This window comes from Cheilinus undulatus, linkage group 2 (assembly GCF_018320785.1).
Source record: "Cheilinus undulatus linkage group 2, ASM1832078v1, whole genome shotgun sequence".
NCBI lineage: Eukaryota > Metazoa > Chordata > Actinopteri > Labriformes > Labridae > Cheilinus > Cheilinus undulatus.
Genome location: NC_054866.1, coordinates 36,607,752 through 36,632,317, shown reverse-complemented (window position 1 = coordinate 36,632,317; position 24,566 = coordinate 36,607,752). Strand labels below are relative to the sequence as shown.

The 24,566-nt window shown below is 43.3% G+C and overlaps 1 protein-coding gene across 3 annotated transcripts in view; it reads right to left on the bottom strand.

The window, feature by feature from the left end:
* The window catches only part of schip1 (schwannomin interacting protein 1), a 393,999-nt gene that overhangs the window by 47,168 nt on the left and 322,265 nt on the right, over positions 1 to 24,566 (bottom strand). For all 3 annotated transcript variants that reach the window (XM_041801639.1, XM_041801622.1, XM_041801630.1), the window contains one exon: positions 19,727 to 20,524. In XM_041801639.1, coding sequence (XP_041657573.1) covers positions 19,727 to 20,524 — 798 coding nt within the window. The remainder of the gene's footprint in view (positions 1 to 19,726; positions 20,525 to 24,566) is intronic.

Sequence of the window (24,566 nt, the reverse complement as noted above, 5' to 3'; positions counted from 1 at the left end):
TTCTGTATGTAAAATCTGTGAGGAGTGATTAAGTAGGAGCCTGACTCCAAACATATTATGTTGCATAATAAATGCTTAAACAAACTTCAACGGGAGATTACTTAATGAAAAAGTGATGAAGTAGACTGATACACTAAGTAGACTCGAGAAAAAGACATGGCATTGGAAGGGGCATAACAATACCTTGCATTATTTAAAAAATCAATGCAAATACGGATGATTACATTGATTTAACAAGATTTAAATTGCAAAACTTTTGAACGATTTGGTTTCAATGCTCTTCATTGATGGCAGCATCTGAAGAGAGGTGTGCAGACATGATGGAAGCAAGAGAAAATTTTGAGGTTCAAAGTGGGAGTGTAGATTCGAGGGGAGCATGTATCAGCCAAGAAAAAACAGCGTGCAAATATGGCAAGAAACTGATGAATGACACAAACAGCCCAACCGACATGATGCAGTATGTGAACGGCACTATGCCACAAAGCTCAAAAACTCACAAGTTCATGGCATTCCCTAAGTGGTTAGAAACACTGCTTGCCCAGACAAGCATGAGAGTTACACAGATCGTTCTGTGTCTGTATTTTGAAAGATGATTGGATGATGAAAAAGTCCCAATAGCCCAGCTTTTTAGAATGTGAATAACATTTTTATAAAGTTGCACAAAGATAAGAAATTCCACAGTTTTTATCAGCTTTCTTTGCTTTAAAGCCAGAAACACAGGCTTGTTTTCTAGATTCCCCCTATTTCAGCTTGCCATCTCTTGTTTACATTTGTTCAAAAACAATAACAGCAGTAAACCATGTTCGTGATTGGCCTCAGGCTCAGACATCTTAATTTCTCCCACATTTATTTGACATGTGGCGTGATAAGATAGTATTTAACCCCCAGTTGGAACCTACAGGTAAATGCTGGGGATTTAGAGTGCAGTACTGATGCAAGGCAGAGCTGGCAATTTAATGGACTGCAAACTTTTAGGGAACAGGTGACTGGATGATGCAATGTGAAATCAGTCAGACTGGCTGCAGACACTTCAGATGCCCCCCACCTTGCAGACCACTACAGTGAGACACTGCATCTCTCAGGATAGAAATGCACACTAAAACTTTCAAAATAAAATCAGATTTAATTGCAGGTTAGGGTTAGGGTAAGGATTAAGGTAAGGGTTAGGATACCAAAAGTTAAAAGTCAAAAACATGACCTACAAAATCTGATTACAAAATTTGAAATAAAGCAGAGAAACTAGTCTGCTAACAGGAAAAAAAACCACATCCTTCTAAAAGACTCTACTTTGGCTAACGCAGCAAAGGCCGAAGCTAACAAAGCAATGTAGCTAATGTAGCTAATGTAACTAATGCAGCTGAAGCTAATGAAGCTGTTAGCTTATGCTACGTTTGCTAAAGCTCATGTAGCTTTGTAGCTATGTCATCTATGTAGCTAATGTAGCTATGTTAACTTTAGATACATTTGCCAAAGCTCACATTGCTAAAGCTAACATAGCTACTTTGGCCTGTAGACTTATGTAAAAGTTAAAAAAAAATGACAGAAAATTTTGGCATTGTGGGAAACTAACACCAAAAGAAGTAATAAACAAAACATTGGCATCAGCCATTGGCTAAATTGTTTTCAGCATCTGCCCTGATTTTTACAATCAGTGCATGGCTTTCTATTTTAGTCGCTATTAAACATCAACATAAAAAAATACTGCCAGTGTTTGTGAAGAAAAAATAGTATGCCAGAGCTTTGGATGTAAGGATTGACATTAATGAAGTTACTTCAATCTCATGTCTATAATTGAGAAAGTAAAATAAAAACCATGATCAAGTTGCATGGTAAACCAAAATTGTGATCTGTGATGTTACATATCAAAGGTGTAACAACCAAGTATATTGTATTGTAACAGAAGGAAGGTAAATGTTGCATGGAAAAATTAGGATTCTCTTCGTTGTGTTGTGATGCCTCCCCCAGTCTCAGACAAACAGCTTGCCCTCTCTATTCAGTCTAATGCCATCCATCCCTCCTCTCCCTCTCTCTCTTTCACCGTGGCCTTTCACTGTGGTTACATTTGCTTTCTTTGCTCCATCATCCTCCTCCTTCCCCTCGCTTTCTCCCTCTCAGCAGGCAGAGAGGAGCACAGATGCTTTTAGCCGGCTGACATTTTGTGCCAGTGTAAAAAACACTGCATAGCAAAGCAGGTCGGCTCAGTGTGAGGGCCGGGATCTGGCGGTAATGAGCTCGCTCTGACAGGGAGGAACTGATGTGGAAGGCCAGGGAGTGCATGCATGCATGTGTGTGTGTTTGGTCTTATGATCCACCAGCAGAAGTTGTTCTAATGAGGGCTGTCTGCAGTTACTGGTGGAAAATCTGAGCCTGCTGTGACCACCGGGCTGTATTAATGTGTGTTCCACTTTTTTTTTAAAGACATCTACAAATGTGTATATCAAATGAGTAAATGACTAACTGGCCAACGATTACATTTGTGCACTGACACAGTCCATTAAGACGCAGGAGATGTGACTCACAGTGAATGCTAAGCAGCTGTGACAAACCAGAGCTTTTTGTAACTCCTGTTGTCTTGACGACGAATAAGGATACTTGGAAACAGAAATATCATACCTGAAGAATATAGAGAGGAACTGAATATATAGTAAAGCTGAAATGTATGCTCATTTACCTACATATTAGTTCATGGACATTGTAGCAACCATCCATAATGTTGTGGACTGAATGCCTGAAATGTCAAGTTTTAGTGCTCCTCCACTTTGTTGCACTGGCTAGACTGGCAAGGTTCCAAGCAAGCTGGTCTGATGAAATATGACATTAAGACACTGTTGTCCACTGAGTGGTCAGAGAGTATCGTCACTAGGAGCAAAATGAGTGGGACACAAGAATCAAACTGCTTTCCTTGTCAGCTCTGAACTGCTGTATGACTTCCCAGACTCTGCATAATTTTCAATGGCATTTCGTCTCACTGCGTACAACATATTTCTCTGACTGTGACTCTGGGATGTACAGTGATAAAGTGGTGAACACTGTCAACCTACAGCCAGGAAACCTCTAGTTGGAATTCCTGTTGGCAGGGCCTTTCTATGTGGAGTTGCATTTGTGTAGGCGTAGGCTCCTGCCATGTGGTCTAGCTTCCAAACACGGTCCAAAAAAAATGCTAACTGGTGACACTTTTACATTCTGCATGATTGTTTTGAACAAGTAGAATGAACCACGAGATCGACAAGCAGATTGGTGCAGCATTGGCGGTGTTGCAGACATTGTACTCTACCATTGTGACGAAGAGGGAGCTGAGCTGGAAGGCAAAACTCAATGTACTGGTCGCTCTTTGTTCCACCCCTCACCTATGGTCATAAACTCTGGGTAATGACCAAAAGAATAAGACTGTGGGTTAAAGTGGTTGAAATGCGATTCTGCAGGTGGGTGTCTGGGCTCCGCCTTAGAGATAGGGTGAGAGATCAGACATCTGAAGGGATCTCAGTAGAGCCGCTGCTCCTTCGCCTCAAAAGGAGCCAGTTTAGTTGATCCGGGCATCTGATTACGATGCCTGCTTGTTGCCTCCCTGTGGAGGTCTTCCGGGTGTGTCCAACTGAAAGGAGACCCCGGGGTAAATCCAGGACTGGCTGGAAGGATGATACATCCCATCTGTCCTGGGAATGCCTCTGAATCGCTCAGGAAGAACTGGAATGCCTTGGATATTTAGTTGGACTTGCTTAGCTTGCTGCCACCACGACCCAGCCCTGGATATGTGGAAGAAACGGATAAGTGGATGGGAACGATTGACTTCCCATCCCCTCTCCCTTGCTAGTTTGCTTTCACATTAGCAACACTGATCTATGCCTGGGCCCACTTGCATGTCTACTCAGTCTGATACAGCAGGTAGCAGTATGATTGTAGCTGGTTTGCAAAACTGCAAAGGAGAAGAAAGAATTTACACATCAACATGCAGCTACGCTGCAGGGAAACAATGATTTTTGACATGACAGGTGACGTCTATTGCCTTTGCAACACATGTTGCTGACTACAACTTGTGGTCATCCATAAGGCCAGTCATAACAGACCACTGTTGACTAGATTCTGACTATTTCCAGCATTTATTGAGAAAAATGTCAACAAATTTCCTCACCAGGGAAAAAGTTCTGCTTTTACACTGATGTCATGCAGCTGACGCAACTCTGTCATGTAATGGATTGCAGGGATTTACATCTTATACAAACCATGCCAGATTCCACTGAATAATGCCTTGGATCAAGCGGGCCCAGGTTTGGGGCCCAGGCACAACTCGTTTGCAATCACACTGACCAAAGCGAACTGGACTGTGGGCTCAAGTGAACTCAGATTCAGGCCCGTCTTGTGAAAGCTCCCTAAAGAGTGGGCGTAGACTTCAACTTTTCCTAAAAGCATGTAAATGTATTGAGTGATTAAACGGTCCTTATCAGATACTAATAGATAGATTATGACCATATGAGCAGGCCTACCTCAGTGTGATGGCATGATTATTCATGTGTTCTGGGTTTGTTGGGAGATAAAAGTGCTCTTCTCTCTACAGCAACAGATGAAGCTCTCTGCATGAGCTGGCACATCGTCTCGCTCTCTCTCCCAGTGTCATATGAACTGCTTAGATAACACAAAGTCAGAATCACAGAGACAAAAATACTCCAGGTTTGTTGGGGTCTGTGTGGGTGCGTGGACATGATTTAAACATGCCGGATATAAGCACACAACCCACTTCTCTAACTCTTTGATATACACACCCAAACACAGACAGCGTATAATTAGGAGCAGAGAGGAGCGGTGTTCCAGCTCCACCCTAGTGAGCACACATGTCCACGCACGCTTGCACACACTCCCAGGCTGCTGCGTGAGTGTGTGTGTGTGTGTGAGTGACTCAGTCTTTTTATTCTCCCGACAAGAGACAGGAGAGGTGACTGATGGGAGTTTAAAATCCTTCACTGCTCAGGAAAACATAAACCCTCTTTCTCTCTCTCAATTTCCAGCGCTTGCTCTCTTTTTGTTGCCTTCTCGCAGTAAACTGAGTCTTTCCCCTTTACTTATAAAGCCAGCTTGTGCACGAGGGTGTGTATTTGTGAGTGTTAGAGTGTGTGTTCAGCTCTGTAGTGACTGTGCAGCACGACAACTGACAAGAAGTTATAACATTAGAGGCCCGTCTCCTCGCTGCTACATAAATCCTCCATTTCCTCCACAGCACGCTCTGCCACTCACGGCCCCGCGCCCCTCTTTGATAGTTTTCATAGGGTGACGGGGGGATGGGGGTGTGTGTGAAAATGGTCTCCTGCTGTATTTTGGCTGTGTGAGAACATAAGGCTATAATGCTTCCTGACAGCTAGAGGAAGAGGACAATTAGCCGGGAACAGGAGAGGGAACAGTGAAGGACAGGAGGCACCCAGAAGATGTGAGGAAGAGGAGGAAGGACAAAGATGATGGTTGGAGAGGAAGAGGAAGAAAAACATCAATGATGAGAGGAGAAGGATGATGTAAACGAAATAGAAGATGTTCACCCCCAGAGTCCAAGAGTTCAACAACAAAAAGATAACTAACTGGAGTGGGAAATTAATATCCACCACCAGCCAAATGCAGGTTCTTTTGAGGTGCATTTGCTCAACTTCCCCGCCACTGGGGCAGGTAAATAAAAGTAATCTAACCCCACTGACTGCATGGGCAAAGCGGAGTGGACCAACACACTCACTACCCCTTCTGCCACTGATACCCCCCTCCATAATAATTTTTCACCCCACTGGGAGATGGGGAGATAGATTTTATCCTTGCCTCTGCTCCAGCTGTCTGTAACTCTGTTACAGTGGTGGTCTAATGTCAGCATTCACTATACGACTTAAACATTTATGAAGCAAGACCAAAACTCAAGATTTTGTGCTCACACTACGGTTCGATAGTTGCGCGTGGCTTCTCACACTGACAAGTGGAATCAGGAAGGACCAGGTGCATAACCAGGATTACAACGTTTTCCGCACCTATAACAAAAGTTTCCCCTTCTGATAGACAAATACATTCTAGACTTATTAAAACATAAAATACTGGAGATGTTTGAAACATTTACCCCATGATAGAGTCAGTCTCTAATGTATTAACTCATGCAAGTAAAGCATGCCATTCTCACTGCCCAGTCCGAAAAAGTGATGTTCATTTTCTGCTCTCTAGAGACCCAAAGATCAATCATCAGAAGCCTGTTCTTCAACTTCTCTGCAGGAAAATTTTTTTCCTTTTGATGCTAAGTGTGAATTATTGTTTTTTTTATTGATTGTGTAAAGAGAGAGAGAGGGAGAGAGAGACAGATCAAGGAGGGCTCAAACCGCCATGTCATCAGCTCTAGAGGCATCCTCAAAAAGGTAGCTCGGTAGAGGTGGAAAAGCAAATACCCTGCTGCACTGGGCTGCCGTGCCGAGTCAAATCAAGTAGAGCTGAGCCACGCCATGCAATGCAAAAGCCTCACTGGATCACTGAAGAAGACAGACTGTGCACCCACTGTAGCCAACAGGAGGTCAACCAGGGCAGCATCTTCTAACCAACTGTCCTTTATACTAGGACATCGGAGACAAGTTTTATCTACTTTCACCAGCAAACAAGAAACACCACACTACCATGAACAGGACTGTCTGCACATCTAATATCTATTGTTTGTCAACTGAGATATTGTTTTCTCTTTTCATTACTATTATTACTATTACTATTTTTATTAATTTGTACAATGATTTGGCAATGCAAACTGCTGATGTTTTCCATACAATTAAAGCCTGTTGAATTAATTAAAATTAAACTGAACTGAAGAACAAGAAGAATAAGATTATGATGATGGACTCAGCAACAACAAAGAGCACACGTTGATGATAAAGACCAACAAGTAAAAGTAGAAGAGGGAGATTTTGGAACTACAGACTTGGTATGAAGCTGACTGCCACACCAGATAAAATAACACCGGATGAGGAGGGTCTGAGTCTGAGACGTTGAATCATGGCTGTATGAATCAGAGGAATGGTGTGTTTGTTCAAGATTTTTGTGTTTCACTGAAGATCATCAGGCAGACAAAGCAGCACAGGAAGTATAGCTGTAGCACCCTTGATTTCCACCTTGTCTGTCTCTGAAATTATCTACAGTATACATAGCAATCTATAAAACTATAGTACCTGATGTGTAGTGCTGTTAAATGTTAAATGAGAAACATTTGAATAGTTGAATCAAAGTATCAAAGTATCAAAGAAGTACTGATGGTACTAAATAATGCAAGGCTTTTGAACAGGTAAACGGCAGAAATAACATCACGAAGGAATGATAAGAGAGCTTTTCTATATTGGCACCCCCCAAGCTTACTATAGTCCTTCACATTGACCTGCCTGCATGTACAGAGCAAGAGAGCTTTTATCTCCAATCCCTGAAAGATCTGCCATGTTTTCCCACAATGCATCCAGCCTGGCTTAGAGCATCTGTATCGTTGATAACCCTAGCACAGGTGAAATCTTCAACTACTTTTTGCCATCTTCTTTAGTTTAATCTATTACAACAAATGCTTTGTTTACAAGAGCAGACAAGATATTACCAGGTAGCTGTATACACTGCACTTTGACACCAGATAAGAGCAATATGAACTTGACAACCCTTGATTTGTTTTGTTAGTGTTTAGAGCTGACCTGGTTACTGTCTTGCACGTTTGCAGGTAACACCCTTTGAGAATAAGCATGAGGAAGTTTCTAAGTGAGTGGAAAGGCTTTGATTTTGCACGTGCTTGGGCGGGCATGGGGCCCTTTCAGACAAAACAAGGTACAGCAGACCATCTGTATTGTCCAAGTGATTTCACTTTTCAACCACAATTGGCTGATTGAGCGTGTTAAATCACCAACAAAGAGTGAGCTAACTGGATGCCTGCTTTGGGGCTGCAAATCTGATTTTGGCCATTTAAGGTAATTTGGTCTTATGTTTTGCTTCAGCCCTTTCTTTTCCTCTTGAGCTGGCAGAGGACCTAAGACTGCCAAGACCAATGTAAGGACAGCTTCACAGACCCAGCTGCAGGTTCTTATTCTTAACTGTATCACACTCTCTTAACAGTTTGTTTCTGATCTGTCTGGAGTGAGGTTGGATTTGACAGAGTCTGCGTTCACTCAGGAGACGAGATGAATCCAAACTTGATCCACAGAGAGATGATGGTATGGATTTGAGCCTGAGCTCGGCTTGTTGTGTCACTCTCTGTGCAGCAAGAACATTCAAAACAGGTGTTTGGTAGAACAGAGCTTTGCTTATTTAAAACAGGAGTCAAATGCACAGTCACTGCACGTTTGATGATAGTCTGAAAAAAGGAGAAAAAACTACCTGCAGCAACCCACATATGGCCAGAGTCCTGCAGGCATGAACCTGCTCTTTGTTAAAGTTTCACACTAAGGAGACTTTTCAGGAAACAGAGATGCACGGACAGATGTGGAGCTGGCTCTACTTTTGTTACTGTGCTCACACTTTGACCATACACTTTCTGCAACAAAGCAGCTCAAAAGACAACATGTGACAGCAGAGGAATGCAGTGCTCTGGGCTATAATTACATTTAGGGGCTTTTTATCTCTCCTACAATCTAAAATTACTGATCTTTTGTCTCAGTTTCAAAGCAGAGGCATCACATGTTTTGAGAAATATACCAAGGAAGAGTAGACTTCCACATATTTGATGCTTTACCTGAGTTAAGTGCCCGACGTGCTGTGAGGAATCCAAGGTTAAGCTGAGATGAAAAATACTCCACTTATGAAAAAAAAAAAAAAAAAAAAAAGAAAGAAAAAGATCTACCAACGCTGGCAGACTGTCAGGAAACCATGTGAGAGAAAAGATATCCTTTGTATGAAGTGAGTGAACATGTGTGGACTTACAGAGACAGAAAAATGCCACAGCAGAGGCAGTGCAGCTGGTATGTGTGAGAGAGAGAGGGCCGGGCCTGATTCCCACTGGAGCCTCTACACCTGGAAGAAAGCCCCGCCCCTTTGCCTCTGAAGTCCCACCCATATCTACAGTGCATTCAGAGTCTATCAACCCATCTTCATGCTCCTTTCCTGCTTTTCAAAAACTAAAATTACACCCACAAATCCATTTTTCACCCACCAGAGTGCTAAATTTAAACTGCTGCTTCCCCATTCAGAGTCTGTTTTCTACCCAAAAAAACACTCATTGTTGAGCCTATTTATATCCACTATAACTGCATTCAAGGCCTCACAAAACCTACAATTTCTTCCCTCTCTCTTGCCCCTCTCCCTCTCTCTCTCTCTCTCTACAGTCTGAGAGCTGGGTGAAGGTAGTAGTTAGGTTGTTAGTGAAGGGTGGCGGGCACAGTTCAACTGCTGAACTCGCACATAATCACAGAGCACAGAGTGGAGGGAAAGAAACTCTGAAACCACTCCCTGCTTCTGCTCTTTTCTAAAACCTCTTGCTCCGACTGTCCCATTCCCCCCCCCCAACAACCCTGGAGTGATTTTCTGTTGTGAAATTCCAGCTCTTGGCCCCATTTTGTTTATACAGTGTGCTTGAGAAGCGCTTTCTTATTAAGTAGATGTTCATGGACCTGTTGCTTCCTGTCGGCTGGAAACAGAGGAAGATAACACTGGCACATCTGTCCAGCACAGGGTGACTATCACCTTTAACATACATTTTTGAAAGTAAACAACATTAACATAATTATATAATGCTGTATCACACTTTTGAATCATTTTATTTGTTCCTCTGGATGCTACTGTGTTACAATCTGACTGAACTTGAACAGCTATATCTACCTCCCATTTTCATCATCATTATTCTTGCTAATGCTAATATTAAAATGATTGGTATGCAAATGCCAGTTCCTGCAAATACCAAACACACTACACCATTATTATGAACATCGACTTCCTTCTGCTGTGGACCTGAGCGCTTATGACTGCTTCAACTACCAACATCAGCCTTACATCTATTATCATTATCAGTGTTAAAGTGAATCTAAGGGCTGCTAACATTGACCTGCTATAATAACCAGTATCAGTTCTCTCCATTTTATTATCATCTTAGTTGATAATGCTAAGATTAGAATGTTTAGTACTCTATCAGATGGCAACTACTGCCAATTCTTCACATATTAGTAACCACCATTACTAGCATTATAGCCATTTATGAGAGAATAAGGTAAGATGGGCAGCCATAAATGTTACCCACTGTTGTTGCTTTGCTTGTTCTCCCTCCTTCTAACCTGACACACCAGATGGATTTGTTTCACACATCCACTCTGGAAAACCTCTCATACACAGTGTTTGGGAAAGGGCAGAGGCTTTAAAAAAAAACTCAGAGGGTTATTGGATGAATGTTCTGTCTGTCACATCTTTACAGACCAATCAGAGCGACAAAACACGTGACGTAGCTGCTACTGAGGAGTAAATCCATAGAGAACTGCATAACGCGAACCATGGCAAATGTAGACATGTCAATACATGACTTTTGTCGTTTTGCAAAAGAAAACAACTCACTGCTGTTATTTGTTCTTCCTTTAATGAAGAAATGTCATCAAGTTCTGATAAAACTGATGCTTTAGCAGCATCCATGCTAATCTCTTCAGCCATATCTGCATGGCCTCTTGTTGCTGCTTGCTTACCTCAAGACTCCGCCGCGCCCAAAAGCACTGCTCCTTGTCACTGATTGGTCCTGTCACTTTCTAACCGGGCCCAAACAGTTCAGACAGGAGCTTTGCAAGATGGATTCGTCAGTGAGACGCATGAAAACGGGCGTATCCATCTGCTTTGCGAGGTTACCCTCTTTTTACATCTCCCTCTTCTTTTTGTCTGCATCTTCCTCTTCTCTCTTTCTACAAATCCCTCTTTTTCCTTCTCTTACACTGATAAATTTAAGGTGCATTCAGGGCCAGGACAGCTAGAAAAATCCCATTCACTGTTGTTGCTCTGCTTATTTTTCTCTTTTTATGTATCAACCTTTTCTCTATTTCTAATTCTCCCACTTCTCCTTTAACTGCATTTCCCTCTTCTGTCTTTCTGCATTTCATTTGTCCTCCTTTTCTGTCTCTCCTTCACCCTACCTGCATCTCCTTCTTGTCTTTTTCTGTATCTCTCTTCTTTTTTCCAGCATCTCCCTCTTCTGCCGTTCTACATCTGCCTTTCCTCTCTCTTTGAATCTCCCCTCTCTCTTACTGCGTCTCAATCTTCTGCCGTTCTACATCTGCCTTTCCTCTCTCTTTGAATCTCCCCTCTCTCTTACTGCGTCTCAATCTTCTGTCTTTCTTCATCTCCCTTCTCGCCCGTTTCTACATCTCCCTCTTCCTTCTATCCCTTCACAATGCCAACACCACTTTGGAAGATGGCTGTTCAATATGAGTCTTATTGTGCTTGAGGTCTCTGCTTGGTAAATGGAAGTTGTAACTGTGCTGGATCCTTCTGGATCCTACAAGGCCCACAATACAACTTGATACTGTCTTTCATCATACCCCATGGATCCATTTTCTAAATTTTTTTAATTTCTTAATAATATTTTCATCATCTGAGGTTATTATCTAAAATGCTGAGCTCCTAAAAGGCTACAGAAGTCATAAGCTGTATTCACACATGTACTCCTGAAAATCTCAGCTGTGCATGTGCCTCACAATGGAAAGTTCTGTCTGTTGGGGCGAGGGAAGTCTTGGTAAATTTATATACGATATTAAAGATCTCTGGAAACTTTGGAGAATGTTGTGCATGTGGTAAAAGGCCATGCAAGTGTTTTCTTAGTCATTAAAGATGGAAGTCACCTTTACAGCTGTGTCAATAAAGTTTAAGAGCTGATCCTGCAGTGCTAACAAGATGGTAAGCCAATCTCTGGTTATTATCATTCATGGAGGTCACATTTTTGAGGAGAATAAGGAAGCAAAGCTGGGTGAAGGTGAAAATTGCTTCGTCTTTGTGATATACGTGCTTCTCAGTGTTCATTTGATAAGACTGTTCAATATATGTCATGCTTCGGAAAACTTTAGTTGGTGTGTATGTGACTGGATTTAGAGCGAGACAGCGCTGCAGGTCTCAGCAGAGGTCCTATCTTTATAAGCACAGTTTTGCCTTGAGGGTGCTTTTAAATTATATGAGTAAGTCTGGGTGTGCACGCTCAGAGATTGAAAAAGAAGTCGCCTCCAGGCATGGATTTAATACTTTTCAAAAATGCAACAACACACAGGTAAATCTCTGAAAGAATGAGGCTAGCCATACATGTAGACTGACCCCAACTGGGCTTTTTTCAACTCAAGAGCAGCTCCGGAGAAAAATATTATTGTTTACCTTTCAGGGCCATGGAGCTAAATGGAGGATTAAGGATTGAGTTTCCCCGTGTGTGCTTGAGGTCCCTGTGGGCCCCTCTCTGCCACGCGACTAGAGTTCATTAGAAACAAATTACAAATGGGTCAGCATGGCCTTCATCCTCATGAGTGTTCCTGAAACCCCTCCACCAGCATCAACACCCACTTCTACAGCCACAGCCTGCAGGCAGATGCTGAGATTACAGCAGCCAAGAACCACACCCAAACTAAACACACCTGCACCAGAATGACCGGTACATTAATACAGGAGAGGATAAATGAAGGGATTGATGACAGAGCTGGCTGCCAAAGCATTCAGTGTTGATGCAAGAACACAAAGGAGCAGTCATTGGAGAAGAATGGAGGAGAATCAGCATAGCTTTCTAGGTATATCACCAATATACTGTAGCTTTTTTGCAAATTAAATAGTCAGACCTGCAAAAACAAAACTCATTCAAATTTCAGACTGGGAAAAAAAGCTTGCACAACTGGACATTGCCTTGCAAACTGTTTCCTGTCATGCTACACAAATGGGCTTTTGGTGCCATCTTATAGCCCATTTCAAACTGGGAGTGTAACAGGCATGTCTCGACTTCAACCTGCCTGGATTTTCAGTTTGATTGCATGTTAACAAGTCAGGGCTTTCAGACTGCCTGCATGAGCGCTGCAGCTCATGCACCGGATACGCGCAGCTCAGGAGCGGAGAGTTTAGAGATTCGAAGTCTCGCTTATTTCTTCCGCGCAGCATGAGGCTATGAACCATATTAGACAGGAAAATGATAAATGGAGAGCCCTATTTACCTTGTTGTAGCACACGTGCACATAGAATATGTTTACAATGTGTTTCATGATAACCCTGAGGACGGCCACAAGTTTAAATGCGCCTGTATGACAAAGTTGTTCTCTAAAGATCTACTATTAGTGAAGCTTTCTGTCTCTATACTGGTAGAGTCTATCACAGGAAAGATAAACACAGGATGAGTGCACTTCTGGTTTGTGCTTTTCAAATTAAAAGCCTGGTTTAGCATTTCTGTAGGGAAATTCCTTTCACTTGTACAGAATGCTTTTGTTTTGAATCGTTCCCAACACACTTCCACTGTTGTTCACTGAATACAGTTGCTTGTCGGGGGGTTTATTCAGGTAGAACTTAAAAAGAAGGACAGGGCTTTTAGCTGGGAGATACGTTTGACACACAGCAAACTCCTGTGTGAAAGCCGCACCAGCAGGAGCAGACATGGGCGGCACACGCAAGCAGCAAAACATGCTCCCAGTCTGAAACGGGCTTAAGGGTCAGCCAAAGGTTAAGGCCATGGTTATAGTCCCCTTGGGTGTCATGTTCTTAGGTCAAATGCAATGAAAAATTGAAAGTTTCCTCAGACATAGTGTTAACAGTAAACCTCATACCTAATACTTATTTCCAAGCACAATGTATAAAATGACTACATCGCGAACATGAAGTATATATTATGTAGAAGTTTTGAGGCATCAGCATGCATTTCTTACTGGATTGTCCCTGAATGCATCTCTCACAGTAAAGAGCTCTCTCTCCCCCGCCCATCCAGAAAACTCCTCCGCACATGCAGGTTTTTGTATTGTTGGTAAGAGAAGCAAGGAAATGAAGGTAAACAGAGCAGCGTGGCAAGTTAGCTGTGAGTTAGCTGCGTTTTGAGATGGACAATGAAAAACAGCGCTGGATCTGCAGCCTTGAACAGTCATTCAACTTTGAAAAGGAAGAGGTCCAACTCACACTGTGTTTGTTAAAATATGCCAGAATACGAGATTTGTCTGGGCGTGAACGTTTTGCGGAAAACTCCCTGCCGGAGTCGTACATATCAGAGAGAAGACGGTGCAGCAGCAGACAATTGTGATCCACTTCTCCACAACTATGGAGCCGTATCTCAGTCTAATAGTTCAAAACACCAACAATGAGGAGTTAAAATGTTTCCGCCTCCAGACAATCTTTTGTTCCCCATGATCACACAGGAGAGCTTCGTGAATAAGGTTTAAAGACACTTTCATGTTATGAACTTGTCAGAAACTGGTCCAGCGTTCATCAGCACAGATAACAGATGAATATAATCACAGCTGTGAGCCTGAATGGAGGACTAGACTGCAGGGTTTTGGCCTTTGGCTGCATTCCTGGTTGGTGAGTTTTGTGTAGGTTTGCTTCACCCTTAATGAGGGAAAGAATCATTTTATAATCAGCAATATTAAACATAACAGAAAACATTTCAGAACTTTCCATAAACTGTAAAATATCGAGTTTTTCATGATTTATGTATTTTTGATTTATTAATTAAAAATTGAATGAAGTCCTTTTCAAAATAAAACTGCTAAATTTGAATTTATATAGATTTTTACCCTTTCTGCAAACAATTTGATAAAAAATCCAATAGAACAGTCTATTTTTATCACCAAACTAGTGTCATTTGGGGCCAAATTAAATACAGCTACTGAGAGGCCATTGCAAAATATTGCGATATATATTGTGTATCGGGATATAGCAAAAATATATTGGGATATCAATTTTAGGCCATATCGCCCAGCTCTACTAATACCGAGCTAAATTTCCCAATTTCCCTCCATAATTGCATGCACCTCTTTCTCTTTCTTTCTTACTCAACTACTCACTCATAGAAAAAAACCCTTAACCCAGCCCATTTTGATGGTTCAAAAAATGTAAGGAGGGTAAAATTTGGGTTCTAGTGACTGCCTGAAGCTGTTAGTGCTGTTATTTAGCTTGGTGAGACAGAGGAAAGCCAGAAGAGTCAGCAGACGATGAGATGTGAATGGTGCAGGATAAGGCTGTCACATTGATACAGCTTTGCAAAAATCAAACATCAATACCTGCTGTAATGCCCTGGCAATAAAAATAGAGGGCCTATCCACCCAATATAGAGTCATTCCTTCTTTTCAAGAACCAATGATTGATCGAGACAGATACTATGAAGAAGACACTATGCCAGTAATATTGTGCGACCCCACTTGGCATGTGCTACAGTGTAGTCAACAGAGGCAGAAAAAGTACAGGATTATTTACTCAGGTAAAAATACAGTTACTCTGGTTAAAACTTAATTAAGAAAAGGTAAACCAACCTCTGAGATGGTATCTTAAAGGCCCAGTCTGAATGTACAGGTAGAGGCCGGGGTGGAAGGTTCATAGCAAGAGCGCAGTTGAAATTGAAGGTAAAGCTTAACATAACAGAGCAGATTGGGAATCAGGTAACTGGATCATGATGCATGTCAAATATGAAATCAGTGCAGCTTGTGTTGTCTGCCTGAACTAGCTTGCAGGTGTTGCTCCAAAAATGATCATGACTTTTATTTCAGAATGCATAAGATACCATCACAGTTGGGCTTGTTCATCCATCCATCCATAGATAATGGGTGGATGGGTGTCCCATAAGGGGTCATGAAGGGGGGGGCAGGAGCCAATCAGCTGTTAATGGGTTAGAGGTGGGTTCCACTCTGGACTGGCCACCAGTCAATCACAGGGCTGGCATACAGGGCTGGAAAAACAACCAGGTACATTAATGCAGACAGACAATTTAGAGTCACCAAGTAACTAAACAGGAGGATGTCCAAATACCAGGAGAGAACCCACAAATGCATAGGTACCCCTTTTCCATCAAAAGAACCAGGTGCTCGTTCGGTGCTAGTGCTAGTGCTTAGTGCCAGTGTTTAGCACCTGGAGTGGGTGCTTTGTTGGTGGAAACAGAAAGAACTGGTTCTATAAGCCAGGCACTAGCACCAGCTCAGTTGAAAAAGGGTAAGAGAAAGACCCTTCCTGAATGAACCAAGAACATTCTTGCAATGAGGCAACAGTGCTAAAAATGTCTAATTTGGAGCTTATTTCATTCATCTGAAGCCAAACATTTTCTTCATATACATCAGACTGTATGATACTGATGTGTACAGTGTCTAACTGGAGACCAGCTGATCCAGTCTCCAGGCGTTTCCAGCCACCAGCACCGATTATTAGCTCAGAGCTTTACTGTGTCCTGTCTCTCTTAGAACACAAATGCTTTTGAAGCTCTACTGAAGCATGAATATCTGGATCCCTGTGGAGCCCCCGACAGCATCCCAGGCAGACGGAGCCCTCTGTACATGAACACATGCATCATCTCTCTCGCTGGTGGGTTCCGCCAGCGTGGATGTCTAAATATTTAACAACATCTTAAAAGCACCAGTAGACCCCCCTCTCTCTCACACACGAGCAGCGTTCCTCCAGGGTGTCTGCAAAGGTCGTGAAAATTTAAGAAATAACAAACTCAGATGCTCCCTGACATAGAAAGACACTGTGGATGTCTTCAGGGAGTTTTGTCTGCTCTTAAAATGACACTTCACTGCTTTTGCACTCTTGTTAGCAGGTTAGCAGAGGGTCAGTGCTAACTTTTAACACATAAAGGAGCTTAAAGGAATGACAAAGAAAATCCTAAGGGTCAAATTACACTTCAGATGCTCAGAACATGAGTTTCAAAGTGGGATTGTCCAGGATATGACCTTGTTTATCTGGTCTTTTCTGGCATATCTCCTCTGCTCTCTACTCAGGCGGGATTACATGGATAATACCGATTTCTTATCTGCTCTCAGCCATCAAAATCTGAGGGACATTTTTTTGGAGAGTTTTCATGTAAGAGGCTGTAGCATTTTATCACCCTCTGGGATAAGCTTTATATCGACAACAGCAGGCCTTTTCTCCAGTTCCTTCAAGTGAGAATGAGTAAATGGTGATTACTGTGAATGTGTAAACAGAAGATTAAGGCTGCACTTCAGACAGTCACTACATTTACATGCATAGTTAAGCTCAGCTATAGTTACAGCTTGATTAGGCCATTTATTATGACTACAGTCCTTGTCTTTGTGCAGGGAGAATCAAATTTATTGACTGAACTATGCCAATTTCTGTTATGGATGGTAGAAATATACCCCCTTTTTAGCTGGGTACTGTAGACTTTACATCTGCTCTCTACATTTCAGTTTTCCCCTTGTAAAAGGACATCTGGCCTTTTTAATTTTGCAGACAAACAGAAGTTTTCACTTTGTATTGGCAAGCCTGCAGCTTTGAGACAGAGAGTTTGTGGACATGGATAGGCTATTATCAATGCATGACTATCACCATATTGTATGTTGAGAAAGGAAAATACAAGAAAATCCTGGAAATTTTCTTATCCAGCTCTCCTGATTCCTTGTCATCTACCTCTTTTCTTGTTCCTTGCCCTTCTCAATGTGAGAAACAGAGGAAAATAAGAAAACATTTGGCAGGTTGGTGGTTGTTAATATCAATCCCTGCTGCTGATACTGATAATTAACTTTTTAAACTATTATAAGCTGCTTCTGACATTAATATCATACACCTCTATGAAATAAATAATCATTCTGAAGTCAGCAGTGGTAATTGGTTGGTTGACATAATTCTTTATATTCTCCATCAGCTCAGGCCCTAAATCCCACATCAGCTGCTCTGTCTAACTGCTGCCTGCTTGCCACTAGAAGCCACCTTATCCTGCCATAATATCCTTCAAACCCATGCAAACAACAGTGAACTGATAGCACCAGTAGCATCTTGTAAATACAGTGCAGTTCTGCCCTATCACTGTGTCAGGTTGTTCTCAAATATAACCAGATGCCATGTTTGCATCAAGTCAATCCACACTGAAAAGCTCCAGTCCACATCGTTTGTGCTCAGCTGAAAGTGTCATTTGAGGAGAACTGTGTTGTACTGTACTGTAAACCAGCAGCCATCAGTTTGGATGCAGCTTCTCTTAGCAAAGAACATGTTTTTGCATGTCTCTCAATAGGCTTTGGCATGAATTTTAGTCACCAGTAAGCCATTCAAACGATATGGCAGGGCTAGCCTGAAGAGCTGAGGCAAGCACTGGAGCTGCACATGTGTACTATCTAGTCGCTCTGATTGGACAGAATGTTCATTCAGTCACTTTTGAAGAATTTTTTTAAACAGTCCTGCCCTGCTTGTGGAATATTTCCATGCATAGGGTATATGAAACCATCTATCTGGTGTGTCAGGTTATGGATGTTAACCTGCAAAGAGGACTGAAGGCAAGCAGTGCTACTGCGGCTAACTTTATCCACATTCTGCATTAAATAAATTGTGCGTCATGTTAGCAGTTTCCTAACTTTCATCTCACCTTTACTAGTTGACTGAATACAATAAAGAGTAGATAAAACACCAACCATGTTATCTAGGTGTATTAGTCTGACTAAAAAATGACTTAATACAACTTCAGTAACACTAGCATGTTTTAATGTATCTGGAAAACCACATTTCTTGTGGGACTAACGCAATACATTAACCTTCTCTTAAATAATGCGTCTGTAGTGAGAGAGGCTCTCGTTCAAGACATTTTCTTTCACCTCAATTACATCACAGCACACAGCCTAAGGAGACAGACAGAGCATACTTCCCAGAGACTAAAGCCTGCCATGAGATGACCTTCTGGTTTAAGCTGGACAGCAGGTAATGAACACTGACACACATTCGTATGCCCACACATGTGACCCCAAACTGCAGGGTCCTAAAGACACTATCTTCCTGTCCTTTCCTCCCTTCCTTCCTTCCTCTCATCCCCCCACTCCTTGTGCTGCATTCCTGACATGCCTCAGGGAGACAGAGGGGGCCTCCAGGACAGACAAACAAAGAAACACAACACACAACACACTCACAATGGCACTGGCTGCAGCCATTGTCCGTGTGCACTAAGAAAAAAAGGGTCTTGGTGCTTGCATACCAAAAGAGACCACCGATTTCCCTTGTCACAGATGTACATTTGCCCTCACTTGCACTGCAACTCTGGCGGCTGTAAACAATTTTCCTCCTGCTCCTCCCTTTTTAAAGCTACACCCTTTTGGAGCCACAAACATTAAACCATAAAACTCTGGCTCTGCTCAAACTGAATGATGTCATGAGATGGTAAATGAATCATAAAGGCCTTCAGTGCTGGTGGGGCCGCTGGTGTGGAAATGAAAGGCCTGCAGCAACCTCTCTGTAGAATGTCAATGCAACACTGACCTCTTCTGGTGGAAACACCACACAGCAACAACAAAGGATGTCTAGATTTTTTAAAAATTAGGTTAAAAGCTCTATGAGGTCAGGAAAAATCTATTCAACTGGAGTTAAATATGAAAGATCATCAAATAGTTAACATTAAACACCCCTTGGTATTAAAATATGACTCTGCTTTTGAAGTGTAACCTAGTCTGGTTTTCTTGCAGTGTTGGATTTATGGAGATTTCCCAGACCTGCAGAGATGGTTAATAGTTGGGCCACATAGCTTAGTGCTACATTACATGACTAATCCCTCTCCTTTACCCCCCTAACCTCATGCTTCCAGGATCCATCTGACACAGATAACAGCTAGATTACACATTCATAAGTACATGTAAAATCTGCCGACACTCACCGAGGTGTAGTTCGTCTTGCCCATGTTGTGGTTCTGGTTGTGGTTGAGGTTCTGGTTCTCTTGCTCTCTGCACTGCAGTCCAGCCAGGTGTCTCTCCAGGGCCGCCCAGTCCATGGTGGGCAGAGGCTCCTCCTCTGCACTCTCCTCTTCTTTATATCCCCCCATTCGTCCCGCAGTACCTCCACTGCCTCCACCTCCTCCACCACCGCCGCCGCCTCCAACTCCCCCAGCGCTGCGGCTCCCCCTGCCCTGACTGGAGCCGCGATGGCTGGTTTTAGGAGTCCCCGTGCCCCCCTTAGGTGTACCAGGGGAGTGGAGCTGGCTGCTCCTCGGCAAAATCACATTGCCGTTCTGTTTCAGTTCATCTGGGACGGCTGCAGTTGAGGTTGCAGTGCGTCCTCCGGGGGCTGGGAGAGGTGGGACTGACTTCACATCCTGGAATTCTTCAGCCAGGCTCCGACTGTTCACCGTCTTCCTGTAGCCTTCCCCAAGGCCTTCCTCCCCTGCAACGCCTCCCCCACCACTGCCTTCCTCCTGACCAGCAGGCTGTGGAGAGGTGTAGTCCTCTCCGTACTCGCTCTCCCACTCCTCTATCACCTTCTTCTTGTACTCTTGGTAGTCCTCGTCCTCCTCGTAGTCCTCTAAGGTGACCAGGTCCAGAGACGGGGAGGATTTGTAGTCCTCCAAAGTGGCCAGGTCCAGAGAGGGGGAGCATGGTGTAACCTTGTTGGAGTTGGACTCTGAACTGGAGCGACTGGAAACATCACTCCCCAGGTCCATGCCATCCTCCCGGTAATCCTGGAACAACAAAGAAACAAGAAAGGAGTGAGGGACTAGTAAAGAACAAGAGTACCGAAGCCCTACGTGGATAAACATCAGTTTAATTTATTGGCACAGTTTCCAAGGGTGTTTTTTAAGCTGTTTCCTTCAGATATTTACTTATTTATCTCTTTATCTTAAGGTAACAACATTTTTCCTGAGATAACAAGCTAATTTTAGATCAAGATCTAGATTATTTTTCACATCATCTTGGGATAACAAAGCTCGTTTTCCTACCATAATGGAATAATTTAAGTCATTATCTCAAGTTGACAGCCTTTTTTTTTCCTCAAAATGATGGATAATTTCTCAGGGATCTAGAAAACAAAACAATGCTACCATTGCCCACACTTGTAAGTTAAGTTAAGCCTTAAGATATGTTTCTTGTGCTTCTGAATCGCTGAAAAAACAAGGCATATATATTACTTGTAAGATTCCCAGCTGGACTAAATTAAATCTATGGACCCATGTCCACCAAGGGCTTCCATATCAGAGTTTGTCGACCATTATTCTATAATAAGACAAACTGTAACCAAATAGAGTACTGTGCTGAGCTTTGAGGCACGTTTGGGCCAAAGATTGAGGATGAATGCATAGATGTGGTGGGTAGGCCACCTGAGGGCACCATCAGGTAAGAAGGAGGATTGACACAACCCTGGAAGTAAGGGGTGGATGTGGCGAGTAAGCACAGCCTAAAGTACCATCTGGGTGAATAGTAGGGTTGCCACAAGCCCCTGGTCATACTGTAGATGTCCCAAAGGCCCAAAAACTGCTGGCAGATTTACCAGAGTGAAAAGGCCATTTAAAGAAATGCTGTCGGGCTTGACCTGGGCTGATGAGCGACGCGTGTCGACATTTGTGGCACTTTACTCTGCCTCCCAGGTTGTGGCACATTGGGCCCTTTGATGAATCCGTGGTGCCCTGCATGCCTTAAACTATTCACATGACTGCCTGTCATGACACTTTAGTAATAGTGCAGGTCTAAATAGTTGTCTTTGTTCTACTATTTAGGGAAAACCCCAACAGCAAACCCGATAAACAAACACTAGGAAAGGAACATCCTCTGATACAAGCAGAAACTTTGAGTGGTACCAAACACATTGATGGAAAGCCATCTTTCTGACCAACAGACTTTAGCATAGAAGAGACAAAATAGGAGGTAAGTAGGAAGTTGAAGAGGAAAATAAAAAGAGAATTTAGGGAAGTGTGTGGATTTAGATTAGTCACTCTTGTGTTGTGGTTAGAGACCGACTACCACAAAGCTCTTCCTGTCCCGCAGGAACTTTTTCGACGTGTTTTCAAGCCTTCTGTGCTGCTCCGAAGCTTCTCAGTGCTACAAAACTATGCTAACAGATTTTCAAATTCCTCTGTCCCGTGTGTGGGCTTGTGTATCACTTGACACACACAGCAAAGGCGGAGTCCGTGTGGCTGGATGTGTCAGAATAATATCCCACCACCCACTGCTACATCTGCACAGCACCACAGGGACAAAACACGGTGTTATGAAGGGGGGAAAGAATGAGTGACACTGACATGTCAATGGGAAAATACAGCATACTGTGACACGGATGGATGGAGCAGAAGTTGTTGTTTTGGAGCTTTGACAGTGATCCTCCTACAGAGCCCAAATCACCTCCTGACTGATGAGTTCACGGCTAATGAAAACGTCCATGTTGTTTACAGCGCCTTCACAAATCTCCATCATGACCTGAGCCTTCTCTTCCCTGAGTTATCAGTCTTCCTCTCTCTCCCTCTCTCTCTCTCCACAGGAGTGCATTATCACAGCGCCTCACAACACTTTTAAAAGTTAATGAAAAGCAAGCAGCAGCAAAATTTCTCTCAGGGCAAAGAGAAATTAACGACACATTCCTACGTGATCCACATTATGAGCTGCTCTGGAAAAGAAATTAATTATGAAGATTGCCGATTGCTGGTTAAGACAATGAGGACTTAGATTAGTCTCTTTTTCTTCTCATGAGGGAAAGGATGTGATACATCCAGTTTAACCCTAATTATAACAACAATAGGACTCCTTTTAACTGCCAGACTGCACCTGTGTAGAAACCGGCTGTTGACGTCAAAGGACTCTGCAGAAAATATCCATGTTGGGCATTGCAATATGACTCAGCAACTTGAGAGACTGGATATTCAGACTGGTGATGCTGAGCAGAGACTTAAGCCACTTAATGCCAAGGAAATTTCTCTATTAATGACAGTGAAGGCTAAAGGAAGGCACGCTGCATGACTTGGGTGCTGCTGGATGCACAAATGAGGTCACAAGGCCATATTTACTATGAAGAAGTGTCACAAATATGTCATTAAAAAGCATTGGTTACATAATGCATTGCCAAAGGGGTGCTGGTACCTCCAAGAGATACAGGCAGTGTTATGATACCTCCTCCAGAATGTGACTCCTCTTCTGTTTGCAGTCTAGACAGACATAATTACATGTAAACCCCCATATTCGCTCACTTTGGATCATTTTCTGCAGTTGTCTGACACAAAACCACGAGGAGCTCCTCTGTGGGTTGTTTGGCTGTGGGGGGAGGATTTAAGGGCACACATTACCAGCCTACTTATGGCCTAATGCCGTGCGTAAAACCGGCGTTTTACTTCAAAACAAGCCCAGTCACGATTATGAAAATGTGCCAAATGAAAAGTCTACACAGGCGTGAAAGTGTAGCATAAATTGAGAGTGCATGTAGCGGAGGAGGAAGCCTTACCGACGTGCTCATCTAACGCGCTGGATCACTGCACGGTCACCAGTCCCGGCGGTGTGTGAACCAGCCTGTCATCTTGGCTTTGTCACCCTTCAAGTAGTGCTATTAAAAAACACGGATTCATGAGGCGGGTGGGTTATTTTCCTTCCTCTTCAAAGTAAAAGGAGACCGTTACGTAGAAGCAGACGAGAGTATCCACGCAGCGATCGCGTTTCAAATCTCGGTCACTCGATCCTTTTTTTCCCTTCAATTTGTGCTGTGCCAGATATGATCGCGTCAATACGTGACGGTCACATGAGCCCCGATTAAAATAATGCAATCATTTAAAGTGCCTGTGTATGAAAGAGAGAGAGAGAGAGGGGGTGAGAGGAAGGAGCTGCAAGAAGGAAGGCAGGCTGGAGCGCTAAAGCTGATCCGCTGTGGGATTAACCGAAGCGCAGGCAGGCAGGCAGGCAGACCATACAGGCAGGGTTTAGCCACACAAAAAATACATGCAAATTGACAGCTGCACCGGTCCCCACCCCTCAGCCGAAAGGGGAGGGGGCGTTTAATTTATGTCAAAGAAAGAGTCCCCCCCCCCCCACGACTCTCTATTTTAGTGGTTTGGGGACACACAACAGCATGTAAACGCCCAGTCACCGCGTGCACCGCGCGCACTCCTGCCCGCGTGACAGTTGCATGACTACATCTGGCAACATTAAAGCGACAATTAATGAGTAATAAAGAGACATTATTAAGGTCATTAGGATTTTACGCGTGCGTTTACTTCAGTTCCTCATTGGCTACTCTTATGATGTAATGTTCCCAAAAAGTCCCACGAGGAACCTGATATCCCCCAGGCAACAGCCCTGACAGAAACGCCCAATATCCCAAGCTGGATGACACCCACTACAGCTGTGACCACACTGACCCCCCCACCTCACACACGCACACAGTCCATCCACGATTATCGCTCAGAATTAAAGTCACCGGCTGGCACGAATAGAAGCCCCCCAGAGACGAGCTAAAAGTAGCCTAGATGGACACCAGAAGCATTTAAAGGAGCCCATACTCACTGTCATCATGTTTGTAGCTGCCCTGTCGCGTCTCAAGACATTGTAAAGTGTAAATCCCAGCTGTTAGACAACAGTGATGCTGCTGACTTGGATCACAGCAGCTTTATTCTAAGGGCGGATGGTGCTGGTGGTGCTGGTGGCGAGGCTGGCTTCACAGGAGAAATTACACAGCGCTGGTGCATGATTCAGACCAGTCATCCTTCCTGAGTGTTTCAGCCTGTCCTTAAATGATCCAGAAAGGGAGTC